This window comes from Somniosus microcephalus, chromosome 34, assembly GCF_052327205.1.
Source record: "Somniosus microcephalus isolate GS21.2 chromosome 34, FLI_Smic_1.0, whole genome shotgun sequence".
Lineage (NCBI taxonomy): Eukaryota > Metazoa > Chordata > Chondrichthyes > Squaliformes > Somniosidae > Somniosus > Somniosus microcephalus.
Genome location: NC_141020.1, coordinates 19337850 through 19351017, shown reverse-complemented (window position 1 = coordinate 19351017; position 13168 = coordinate 19337850). Strand labels below are relative to the sequence as shown.

Sequence of the window (13168 nt, the reverse complement as noted above, 5' to 3'; positions counted from 1 at the left end):
ACCCCAAACGGTGATACCGAATTTCTCCCCCTAAGCCTTTAGTGTCGGACTTAAGAATGTCACTTTCAAACTCAATATGAAATTCTATCCTATTATGATCACTCTTTCCTAGAGGATCCTTTACTACAAGTTTACTAATTAACCCTGTCTCATTACACAAAACAAGATCTCAAGATTCAAGATTATTTTATTGCCATATGTAACTGGTACAATGTGCTTACTCCCCACTCACTCCCACAATATAAGTATATAAATATAAAAAGCAAAAGTAAAAACAAGTATAAATATAGAAACAATAAGCAAATAAGTATAGCAATGACAGTCCAAGTTGCAGGATATGATGAATAGTGCAAAAAGCCTCTATTACCACTGGAAGTAATAGTAATGTAATATGATAAGTATATGGTAGTATAATATAATATATATAAATAAGTATAAGTTAAAATGCAGTGTGCAATGTACAAATGAGTTATAAGTTATATAAGTTAAGGTTGAGGTACAAGAGTCCTATGTGCACACAGTCCAGTGATCAAGAATGTTCTTGTGCGCTCACGGTTCAAGTGATATACAGTTCCAGGGTGGGAGGGAGAATGTGACTATGGTATGTGGGGCAGTGCGGTTAGCAGTTTAGTAGGCGCACTGCCTGTGGGTAGAAACTGTTCTTGAACCTGCTGGTCCTGGTTCGAATGCTGCGGTATCGACGACCGGGCCGCAGGAGGGAGAACAGTTCGTGCCTAGGGTGATTGGGGTCCTGGATGATGGAGCGGGCCTTGTTCCGACACCTGGTCTGAAAGATCTCCTCGATGGACGGAAGTGCACACCCGATGATCTTTTCTGCTGTCCTCACAACCCTCTGGATGGCTTTCCTGTCCTGTGCAGTGGTGTTACCATACCACACATTGACACCACCCATCAGGACGCTCTCTATGGTGCCGCGGTAAAAGTTCACAAGCCACTGTGTGCTTATGCCGCATTTCCTCAGGCACCGTAGAGGGTAGAGGCGCTGGTGTGCCGCCTTCAGCATGGCCTTAGTGTTGTGATTCCAGGCCAGGTCATCGGAGATCTGCAGTCCCAGGAATCGGAAGCAACTGACGACTTCCACTGGTGTCCCGTCTATGCTGATGGGGCGGTGGTTCCCTCGGTGGCTTCTGAAGTCCACGATGAGCTCCTTAGTCTTGCCAACGTTCAGGGCAAGATTGTTGTCATAAAATAGCCTGTCCCCTGGTTGGTTCCATGACGTATTGTTCTAGGAAACTGTCTCCGATACATTTCATGAACTTGTCCTCCAGACTACCCGTGCCAATTTGCCTCTAATGCATTCATTTTTGTTCCTCAGGTTTTGCTCCCTTTGATAAATCAGTACTTCAAGAACCATTGCTTATACTTCCTTTCTACTCCAGCTCAACTCTTGGGCAGTGGAGGGCATTCCTCAAACAAAGAGAAGGAAATGATAGCCAGGTATGTGCTATAGGCAAATTATATAGCAATATAACTTTCATTCAGCTAAATAGACCTTGAATCATAGAGGCTAATAATTTATTATGCTTTCTTTCTAAATCTTTTTTCTTTAGAGCCTCCTGCAACTTTCAGGTTGACTCAAAAAACCACTGCCTTTACTTCATGTTAATACTGCACTGCATTCCATCTGTACCAGTGACACTTGCAACTGGAGTCAGAAAGTCACTGGCAATTTTTACTTTCACCGGTTTTGATCATTTTATCCAGCAAACGCCTTCAGAACTGATCAGTCTCCCCAGACGATTGCCATGTAGGTTCCAAGTCAGGCGCCTGACACTTGAACAATTGGTAGCAAAACAAATGCTTTAACTACAACACCACAAATGCAAAACACTGCAGATGCTGGAAATCTGAAATAAAAACAGACAATGCTGGAAGCACTCAGCCGGCCAGGCAGCGTCTGTGGAGACAGAAAGAGTCAACGTTTCAGGTCGATGACCCTTCATCAGAACTTCGTCTCTTTCTCTCTCCACAGACGCTGCCTGACCTGAGTGTTTCCAGCATTTTCTGCTTTAACTACAAAGCTGTCAGATCCCCAACTTGATTATTTAACAACTACATTTATACTACAACTGACTCCAGATTCAGACTACAAGTTTAGTACTGGTGCCGAGTGAACCCGCTTTACATTGATGCTATGGTTATAGTGTAAATGTATCCTAAAATAGAATCACCATGGTTGATTTGGAAAAAAAAAATGGAAACTGTAATTATAAATTAATTTGACTAATGTGACAAACAATAACTTTTTACTCACAGGTCATAATTGAATCTACTATTCATATTTTGCAATGTACTCCACAGTTTTAACTAGTCGGCTACAGATTCTGTCTTAATAAACTAGCAAAGGAAGTTATGATGAACCTTTATAAAACACTGATTCGGCCTCAACTGGAGTATTGTGTCCAATTCTGGGCACCGCACTTTAGGAAGGATGTGAAGGCCTTAGAGAGGGTGCAGAAAAGATTTACAAGAATGGTTCCAGGGATGAGGGACTTCAGTTACGTGGATAGACTGGAGAAGCTGAGGTTGTTCTCCTTAGAGCAGAGAAGGTCGAGAGATTTGATAGAGGTGATCAAAATCATGATGGGTCTAGACAGAGTAGATAGCGAGAAACTGTTCCCATTGGCGGAAGGGTCGAGAACCAGAGGACACAGATTTAAGGAGATTGGCAAAAGAATCAAAGGTGACATGAGGGAAATCTTTTTTACGCAGCGAGTGGTTAGGATCTGGAATTCACTGCCTGAAAGGGTGGTGGAGGCAGATTCAATTGTGGCTTTCAAAGGGGAATTGGGTAAGTATCTGAAGGAAAACATTTTGCAGGGCTACGGGAAAAGGGCGGGAGAGTGGGACTAGCTGAAGTGTTCTTGCAGAGAGCCGGCACGGGCTCATCGGGCCGAATGGCCTCCTTCTGTGCTGTAACCATTCTATGGTTGCATGTTGGTCATTAACCTTCCGGTGAGGGTGGTATCATGTACGAGAGCACGTGTTGTCTGCCGTGACTCTACCCTCCCCCACCACCCACAGAACAAAAAACCCATGCACTCCACACTGTAAATTGGATAAATTTATAACTTTGAGGCTGTAATCTCATTATGGGATTCAGAATATGATTATTAATTGCTGGAGGGCACTCTTGTGGTTTGACATCATTTGAACCTCTTGTTCAGATTTCTGCCTGGTAATCATTCCCAGCTATTCATTATTCTCCATTTAATGAAAGGCTTTTGTGTGAGCTTTTGTTAACATGAAGTTCCTCATCATTAGAGGTATGTGCTGTCATCTGTCTCTGTTCATCATAAATGATACGCAGAAGGACTTCTGTAGTTATCCTCCAATGAATTACCAATCAAATTCGATGAGTTTTAACAGATGCACTTGGAAAGCTGGGAACTGAATTTGACAAACATCATCTCAGACATTCTAGTAAATTAAACCAAACTACTGATACTATTACATGATGGTACTGTGCCGTGTCTGCCAGATACAATCATACTACTGAGTGCCAGTCATCCTGCCATTTTCCTGGTTACAGGAAACTCTTTTTTTTAATCCGGGACCGGCGTGGTGCCGGTTTATCAAAAAGTCCGGATTACAGAGAGTTATAGTTAAAAGGTACGAGAGCTCCGTACACAGCAACAAATCCAGGCTTCCCTGTTGCTTAGCAACAGGTGCAAGAACCCCGGCCACAGACCAAGCGTCCCTGTTGCTTAGCAACAAGTGCAGGAACCCCGATTACACAGCCAAGAATCAAGAAACGGCCACTAATATGAAGAAAAACTTAACTGAACCTACTCCTGAATTTTGCCGGTTAACCGAGATTTCCGGTTGTTTGGGTGCCGGTAAATCGAGTTTCCTGTATTTCACTTTTTCTTCATCTATAGATCACTTTAACACTATGTAGATTAGCCCCAAAGTCAGCATTCCATGAGGAAAAATTTCCTTTGTTCACTCTTTTGTAGTGAAATTGTGAGCATGTTTGCAATTTCTTTACAAATAGTACACAAGGGAAATCTTCCCCCGTCTCCTCCCCCCACCCCCGCCATGTGCCTTAATCTTTTTTTAAAAATGTAATTCATGCAATATTATAATCATTTACACCCATTCCAGTGCATCTTCCACAGCTTGCTTGAGGGATCTATCAAGTTAGTTCCATGAGGGAAGGTGCAGGCAGAGCTGAGTCAAAGCCCTGCCTCATGGTCCGGAGAAGAAGTTGAGACTGTGGGCCAGGCCTAGTGTGGGCAGAAATTAGGTTGAGGCTGGGCTTTAAGTCTGGTGGGTACAAGCTAAAGCCTAGGGTAAGGTCTGGACTGTGGTTGGAAGGAGAGGGGACTGTGACTTGGGACCATGTTCCATTCAACTTTGCCATATTCCATTCCTACGGCCAAAGTTTCCCAAGATGATGGTAGTCTATAGCCCGCCTCTGTACCTAATTAGACGAGTTCCACATGCATTCTGAAATTTAGTTGAAGAACATGATTGGTTATTCAGAAAATACAGAATTGAGGGATATAATCAATTAGAAGAACACAAACAATCAAAGAAGAAAATTAGATGCAGATACAAAAAAATATAAAGATAAACTCAACACAACAGTTAGATAGATCTGCACTTGATCACCTTCCAATTCAGAGATCAGAGGAACCAAGTTGCAAACTCAATTGGAGATTATGACCCTATCGGACAATTTTCTCAGTCTTTTTACTTTTACCAGATCATAAATTCTTGCAAGTCTATATTTCAAAGTACAGGAAACTTTGTGATATCCGGCACTGACGGGACCGGCGTGTTGCCGATCTATCAAAACTGCCGGACATACAAAGTTAATGTTGAAGCATACGGAGCTTTTCATCTCCGTATCTGACAACAAACACTGTTGCTTAGCAACAGCTTCTAAAGCGTCGGCTGCAGCTGCAAGCGTCTGTAGCTGTAGCTGAAGCTGTTGCTATAGCTACAGACCTTGCAGTGGCTGACTGGGGGAAAAAAAAGAACGAGATCTAAAAAAACGTATAGAAAACTGCTCCTGATTTTTGCCATTAGATTGAGTATTCCGGACTTACAACCTCCGGATAAACCAAAGTACAAGGACTATAAGTACCCGTGCTATTCTTTTTGCTGACCTAATCTAGCTCAGTTTGCTCGCACCCTTGTAACGGTGATTTGTTTCATCAGGGTGAATCATGTCGCCTTCACGTTTGCGAGTGGTGGATCAAAGGAGGCACAGTTCTCCAAGGAATCCAGCTTCATCAGAATTTACTCTTGTGATTCCTTCCCATCGATGTATTCCTCAAGAATAGGGGGCCTCCCCAGAATAGAAGTCGATCCAAAGCACTTTAATTTCTTTATTCCCTGAAATGAGGCTAGCTAAAGATTGCCTTTCCTTGAAACAGGTTTTCAACGCTTTGTTTCTTTTATGTTAAATACAGTACCACAAATTTCCCACGTTTCATAGAAGGGACCAAGAGAATTCACCCTAGAAACCTAATACGTTTCAGGAAAGATAAATAAATTAGCTTAAATCTCTTAAAGTGGCATGAGGTTCTCCAAACAGGTCTCTCCATCAGGTCACAAACAGGACCTTCACACAAAGGTGGATCTCTGGATGATCAAAGTGTGATGTTTTAGAACTTCAGAGCTCTGTTTCAGGCTACCTGCCCATCATGTGACACTGAACGTTGCTGTATGTATTTCTTTCTTTGATCTCCTGTTATTCATTATACCTTCAGAAGATCCAAGAGGACAGGGTATAAGAAAAGTTCATTATATCCAGATGTCCTTGGCACTTACGATTTTCCGACTTACTCTCACTGTTGGGGAAATATTTGTCCATGTTCCCAATAGGATAAATTATTTCTTTGAACTGGGAGGTAGATTCTTGCACCCATATCTGATTTGTTGGTTGCAGAAAGACTAAAATATTCGATGCTTACGGTGAGATTATCATAGTGACAAGTAATGTGGTTTGCTTCAAAAAAATTATGAAATAGGCTTGCTCTTTGGTGTCGTTATTGTGAAGAAGAGTCAGTGCTGTATGGGATTCTATGTTTGGTAGGATCGAACTTAAGCTCAGATTGATCAAGTGCATATAGCGGCTTTTCTTAGCTCATTATCCCATGTAAAAGCCTGCAACTTCTAACCGCAAGCCACGAGAGCCTCCACTCCCAAGACTTCACGAATACTTGAACTTTGAATTATCAGTGAAAGAAGATAGACAACTCTGATGGCTTTAGTCTCTCCAAACAGGATCGGTGACTAGCAAGTCTTTTGGTCAGCCATTTTTACTTAACAACTTGCATTTATATAGCGCCTTTAACGTAATAAAACATCCCCCGGCACTTCACAGGAGCGTTATCAAGCAAAATTTGACACCGAACCACATAGAGATATTAGGACAGATGTACAAAAGCTTGGTCAAAGAGGTAGATTTTAAGGAGTGTCAAGAGAGGGAGAGAGGTTTAGGGAGGGAGTTCCAGAGCTTAGGGCCTCGGCAGCTGAAGGCACGGCCACCAATGATGGAGCGATTAAAATCGGGGATGCGCAAGGGGTCAGAATTAGAAGAGCGCCGAGATCTCGGGCGGTTGTAGGACTGGTGGAAGTTACAGAGATACCTTTTAAAACTTTAGCTTTACCCTGGGTCTCTATCCAGTTAATTTCAGTGTTGGTCGACCTTCCGCCCTCCCTCCCCCCACCTCACAAATCAGAACTGGAATACTGCATACAATATATTTGTGTCTATGTAAGATATTCTGTCAAAGTCCAAACATCTGTCCCCTTGTTTTCAACTTCAGCGTATTCAATTTCCTAGTAACAGATAGTCGGACAGTTAATCGAGCATGTGATCAATGGGGGTAGTTATGTAATCCCTCATTCCCAATCCTGGATCACAAGGAGCACGGGTCAGAGATAGGACTACAGCATTGTAGCTCCGATTCTCTGACCCACGTTTCCTCTGAGCACAGCTTCCCACTGGGAGCGCAGAATTGCTCCTAATTAACAGGTTGCAACTCAGCCAGGTAAAGTCGTTGGACATTTCAGCAGAATAGTTGTTACTTCATGCACCAGTTCCATACCAATCCACTTTAGGACATGAGCAAATGCCAAAAACTGCCATTTGGAGCAATGCCAATACATTAAGCTGAAGTATGTGAACCTTTCTCTTTCATGAGCAGAATACTGGCAGTGAGCTTTTATCAGAGTATGTTTTAAACTGGGCATTTGAATGCAAGAATCTTCTCACCTCCTGAAAAGGCACTACAATGTTGTAGTTATCTTATCTAAATTGAGGACATTTAAAAGTGAAGGAGAGCGATAGATACCTCACCTTTTGGATTCATCCACTCTTGTTCTGTATTATCTGTGTAAAATGATTTTGTTCTGGTGTTTATAACCCCTTTATTGTTATTCTTTTGTAATGACCTTGGTTAACAGTTACCAGAGTATTGGGAAACAGATGCTAATCCTGAAATTTATCCTCCTACATCTAAAACAGTTGGGTGCAAACCTGTAACGAAAGAGTTCTTATTGCATCATTTTTATTTTCTCTCTTCTATTGAAGTTTTCTCCTGGTTAATCCTCTGCTGAAGACATTCACACTTGCTGGCCAAAATTCCAAGGGTGCTCGTCAGCCTCCAGCACCTCAGCAATTACCTGTGTGGCTGTCAGTGTTGACAGGCTTTTGAGCTTCAGGGGGCATCACAGCTGAACTTGATCCTGCCCACACATGCACTTTCAGCAGAGGCAGAAACTCTGGTACAATAGCTATTGAAATTAAACTTACCCTTTGTGAATGTTGCCATTTGGGTCTATATCCACTGGTACCATCAGGGTTTTCAGTACAAATGGAAAATATTGTCAGTTTTTGGCCTTCTGGTTCACATCAGAAGACTGGGGGTAGCGGGTGTTGGGAGAGCTTAAGGTGTTGTGTTCTAAAGTGATAAAAGTTAAATAGAGGTATTGAGTACAAAAGCAGAGAAGTTATGCTGAACCTTTATAAAGCGCTGGTTAGGCCACAACTGGAGTATTGCGTCCAGTTCTGGTCACCACACTTTAGGAAGGATGTGAAGGCCCTTGAGAGGGTGCAGAGGAGATTTACTACAGGAAACTTTGGTTTATCCGGAGGTTAACTGTCCGGAATGTTCGAGCCACTGGCAAAAATCAGGAGCCGTTTCGTTGCTTTTTTTTTTCACCAGTCAGGCTCTGCAAGGTCTCACTGAAGCTGTTGCTAAGCTACAGAGACGCTTGCAAGGTACGGCCGACTGTTTAGAAGCAAGCAACAGGGTTTGTTGCCAGATACGGAGCTCAAAATCTCCGTATGTTTCAACATTAGCGCTGGTTTGTTTTGATGGGACGGCAACAGCTCGGTCCCGTCGGTGCCGGATAGCACAAAGTTTCCTGTAGAATGGTTCCGGGGATGGGAGATCTTAGCTACAAGAACAGGTTGGAGAAGCTGGATTTGTTTTCATTAGAGCAAAGGAGGTTGAGGGATGATCTGATAGAGGTGTACAACGTTATGACGGGTTTGGATAGGTTAGACAGAGAGAGGCTGTTTCCACTAGTTGATGGTGCAAGAACTAGGGGACACAGATTTAAGGTTTTGGGCAAGAGATACAGAGGGATGTGAGGAAAACCTTTTTTACGCAGCGAGTGGTGAGGACCTGGAACTCGCTGCCGACGGAAGTGGTGGAAGCGGAGACACTCAATGTTTTCAAGGGGAGACTGGATAGGCACTTGAGGGAAATAAACTTGCAGGGCTACGGGGATAGAGCGGGGGAATGGGACTGACTGGATTGCTCTACAGAGAGCCGGCACGGACTCAATAGGCCGAATGGCCTCCTATTGTGCCTTTATGACTCTGACTATGAGGAAAAGATGGTTTGACAAGAAGATAAAATGTTGCCGAGACTGCTATTTTAAAGTAGTTATACACTAATCCCTAGGTTTATGTGGCACTGGAGCAGTTGCACCATCTGAACCAGAAAATATATATAAAATAAAAAGGAATACGTAAAATGCTGAAATATGAAATAAAATCAGAAAATGTTAGAAATGCACAACATCTGTAAAGAGTAGAGATCATTTAATACCCTTCATCAGAACTTTTGAGTTATATGACTCCTTTGAAGTATAGAAAAATACGCAGTTATTTTAAAAAGAACATTAAGCTGTCAAAATATATAATGAACAGTCACTGTGGCCAATATTTAATGATGCATTAAGATAAAACAATCCCATTTTTTGCTGTCAGTTTGGGAGTCAGGTTCAAACCTCAAAAGTAAAACAATTCTGGTTTTTGAGTTATACAAGAAGGCTAAAAGAAATTGCAAAAATGTATTTTAAGATTGGAAATTTTTATGAAACAGTTGTTTTAGGGATGAGTGAATCTTACCCTGTCTTGGGCTGATATAAAATGTGGTGTTAAAGGAGCAACTTTGTCCACTTACTCGAGACTTTGTACCTTTACAAGTAAAGGAAAATACATGTCTCTAGCTAGCCATACGCGCCACATTTTAGATCAGCCCGGCCTGATCTGCTTCAGGCTTCTCTCGTTGTTAAGTCCTCTCTAATGATAATAGCTGCTGCCTGTTCTTACATCTTCTCACTTCTTTTCTTCCTCATTGTTTCTCTGCTTCAGTATCTTCTGCAAACTCGCAGCTTTGATCAGACATAGAGTCTCCCTCTTTGGTAAGCAGCATGGAGTGTTGGAGCATAGTGTTACTTTTCTGAAACTTGTGCTGTTCAGTCATCTTGTCATTCTGTCTGTAGCTCGGGTTTTTTTTCTTTATACAGTACGTGAAACTTTACTTTTCTCCAACAAAAATGTTGCAATAATATTGTGTTGAAATAATGATTTGAAGTCTATTGTGTAGAATATGTAGTGTACCTGTACTTCACCTTTTATCCTCTTCAGTGCATTTTATGTTGGTCTTTTAATTCAGATTCTGGGAGTCCAACATTCAACATTTAAGCCATTAAATTTGTGAAAGTAGCTCGGCAGCAAACCCTTTAGACCCAGTTTTATCAAATTAAAAGATCAACATAAAAACAGCTTTCATTTCACTCAAAAGTTCTCAGAAGAAAGCTTCATCTGGGCTTCCACCTTCTCAGTTTCTTGTGCCTCATTTTCTCAGTTTCTTGTGCTGTAAGCAAGTGTTTAGACGGCATTATTTTTATGCAAATATCCTAGCCTTTGCATATTTGCTCATTTTTGTGTGCTTGTATTATAGTGTGCCTGTAGAGGCACATGCAAATACTGTACTATGTTACTTAACTGGTGCTGTGTGCAGCTAAATGTGTCACTATGGCTTGGACTGAAATGTGCCTAGCCTAACGATTGTTTTTGAACAGTAGGAATGTTATTTCTAACTTAAAAAGCAAGATATGTAAGTGAATAATATTTTGTTCCACAAACTAATCATTTCAAATTATCTGCGAGTGTATATCTGTATATAAGTGTCTGAACACTTACATAAAATATATAAAAAGTGCTCTGGGACTGGGAGAGCAGTTCATGTTCCATGTATGCTTCAGGACTGTATATTAAAAGGTTACAAGTTTTAACTTATTGGAAGAGGAAAAAAGTACTCTTTAAAAATAAGACATTTATGGGTGGCCCATAAGGTCACTAAATTTATTAGCTACAATCAATAAGAAAATCGAATTTGAGCCTCATCCTGTTGAGTAGGCAGCAGTATTATCTGATTAGCTTAGCAAGCGCGACAGCTAGTGTTTGACGGTATGTCAGTTTTTCAGTTTTGTTGGGCTTTATGAATGTTTCTATTATGACTATGACAGAAAAATCTAGATTATTTTTGATGAGAAATGAATATAGTAATCATTATTTGCAAGAATGGGCAAGACAGGAAAGCGGTGCAACGTATTACATTTTATGTGATTCATCTAAAGAACGGAAACTTCAGCAAAACATTTCCTCATACACCCATGTGCACCTCCTTGGTGAACTACAAAGCTTTACTCTTCCTATTCCTACCGCTCCTACATGGTGCAATGCCTGTGGCTTCAGCGGAAGTAAGGGAAGGCTGCTCAGATCCCTGCTCTGCTTGCCGAGATGCTCTTGGCCGACGACTTCCAGGCTTTGGAGCCCGTGAGGGCCACACCAAAGACTGCTCCACCTGTACCTGTGCAGGGGCAGACTCATTCATCGGGACAGGAAGCAGCATGTTGGGCACTGACTTGCGGGGGGGGGGAGTGGCAACTGGTAAGAAATGGAAGTGCTTTGAGTGAAGTTCCCGTTTCCATGTCCCCTTTCGCTATCATCCCCCTCGTGAGCCAACCGCAATTCACTGCTACCACTGTGCTGGAGAGCAGCTGGTGTAGGTCCATGAGTCGTTGCAAGGTCAAGACTAAGGTATATGTCATCCTATTTAAGGTGGCAGACATGTTGGCATCCAGAGTGTGGTCAAAGCGTGCATGGACTCATTTTATTGTCCGATTGATGTTCCACGGAGTTGGCCACTCTGTCCATGCAAGAAGACATCGTCGCAATGCCCTACGACATCAACCCACTCATGCTTGAGGCAGCCTCCTCCATTCCCTCTGCAATCATGGACATTGAGCTTGGAAGGCCTGTCAGTACATCACACATTTTCTGGTGCTCCTCGATGATTATCCTTTGCATCAGCTCTGGGGGCACAGTATCTGTGTCCAGCTGAACAGAGCTTGGAGAGGGTGGCTTCCTCCAACGCAAACTCTCCAAAGCTTTCTCTGCCACCACTGTCTGCTCTTGCTCACTTGTGAAGTGTGAATCACCAAGTGAAAGCCCAATTATCTGTATAACTGGTCCCACCGAAGTGCAGTATCTGAGCTGGTGCATGGTAAGCATGAGTCCACCCTCAGAAGGAATCAGCTACTCTGAGGGTTCGTCGTCCACGAAGTCCACGGACTCCTGCTGCATGCGTGAAGGCCCTGTCTGAGAGAAAAAATGTGAATTAGTACGGGCAAGGCAAGAATGTTGCAACTTATTATGATTGACGTAAGAAAACTACTAAGCACTTGGTTTGAGTATAAAACAAGGCTTTAATCAACTGTTTCACAACTAGGAGATTCTAGTTACATCACTAGTTCCTGGTTACAGAAACATCCTGAGCAAGCTGGGCCCACGCCCGAGTATTTATACTCCTTGGACGGCGCCACCAGCTGGCCGCCCAGTGTTATCTCATGGGTCATTGCTACATGAATGGCAAGATTCATGACAATGATGATGATCATATTTCACTCACTGCTGAAATCAAGTCAGTATGACTGAGTGTTGTATGAAAGTGTGTGCATTATATTTACTTCTGGGAGGTCCCCCTCGTCAGTTGTAAGATCTGTGGAGGCCCACCTCCGGTTCTCTCTCTCTCCCTTGTGTTTTATGCTCTCTTCTCCTGCAATGGAGGAAAGAACAGACCTATGAGTGTCTGTACTGGCAAGTGTTAACCTGATGGATGGAGTGCATTTGGCGAGGGTGACTCCGGGATTGGCATCAAATTGTATAAGGATGAGGGTTAGTGGCAGTGGTGGATCAATAAGTGAGAACATGCATAGAAGGAGAAGGATGGATGCAAGTTAAGTGGGCCTGAGGAGTGATGTGATGGAGTAGGCTTGACAAGGCAGAGTGAGGGGCTGGGGTGATGCACACAGCAGGATGTAGGTGAATATGCAACTTTACTCACCTTTCCTGACCTGGTTAGATGATTAAAGTACTTTCTGCACTGACTCCTAAAGCGTGACACAGTGCCCCTGCTGCTGACCTCCTGGGCCACCTCCAGCCATGCCGTCTTTGTGGCAGCAGCAGGTTTCTTCCTCCCGTTGCTGGGAAAGAGCATCTCTCTCTGCGGCTTCTCACTGCCCCCAGCGGTGCATCCAGGGAGGTGTCATTGAAGCGGGGTGCAACCTTTGACTGTCCTGAATCCATTGTCGGAGTTCTTCCTTTCTTGCTTCCAACTCCCGACTCCCAACAAATTCCATCTTTGGATTGGCCCTTTAAATACTGGAGTTGAGATTGTGTAATGCGGAGCTGTCAAACCGAGCAGTGAGCCAAGGCTAATAGTGCAGGACACTACCAAAAGTGAAGAGTAGGAGAGAAAATTAGGTAAGTCAAGAAGCAGTGATTAGGTGAGACTGTGTTAGGTTTTAAGTGCCAAGGAAGATG

General features: G+C 42.9%; 1 protein-coding gene across 11 annotated transcripts in view; it reads left to right on the top strand.

Moving 5' to 3' along the window:
* The window catches only part of LOC147096861 (ryanodine receptor 1-like), a 461451-nt gene that overhangs the window by 275992 nt on the left and 172291 nt on the right, over positions 1-13168 (top strand). For all 11 annotated transcript variants that reach the window (XM_085973559.1, XM_085973551.1, XM_085973560.1 and 8 more), the window contains 2 exons: positions 1337-1458; positions 9650-9699. In XM_085973559.1, coding sequence (XP_085829685.1) covers positions 1337-1458; positions 9650-9699 — 172 coding nt within the window. The remainder of the gene's footprint in view (positions 1-1336; positions 1459-9649; positions 9700-13168) is intronic.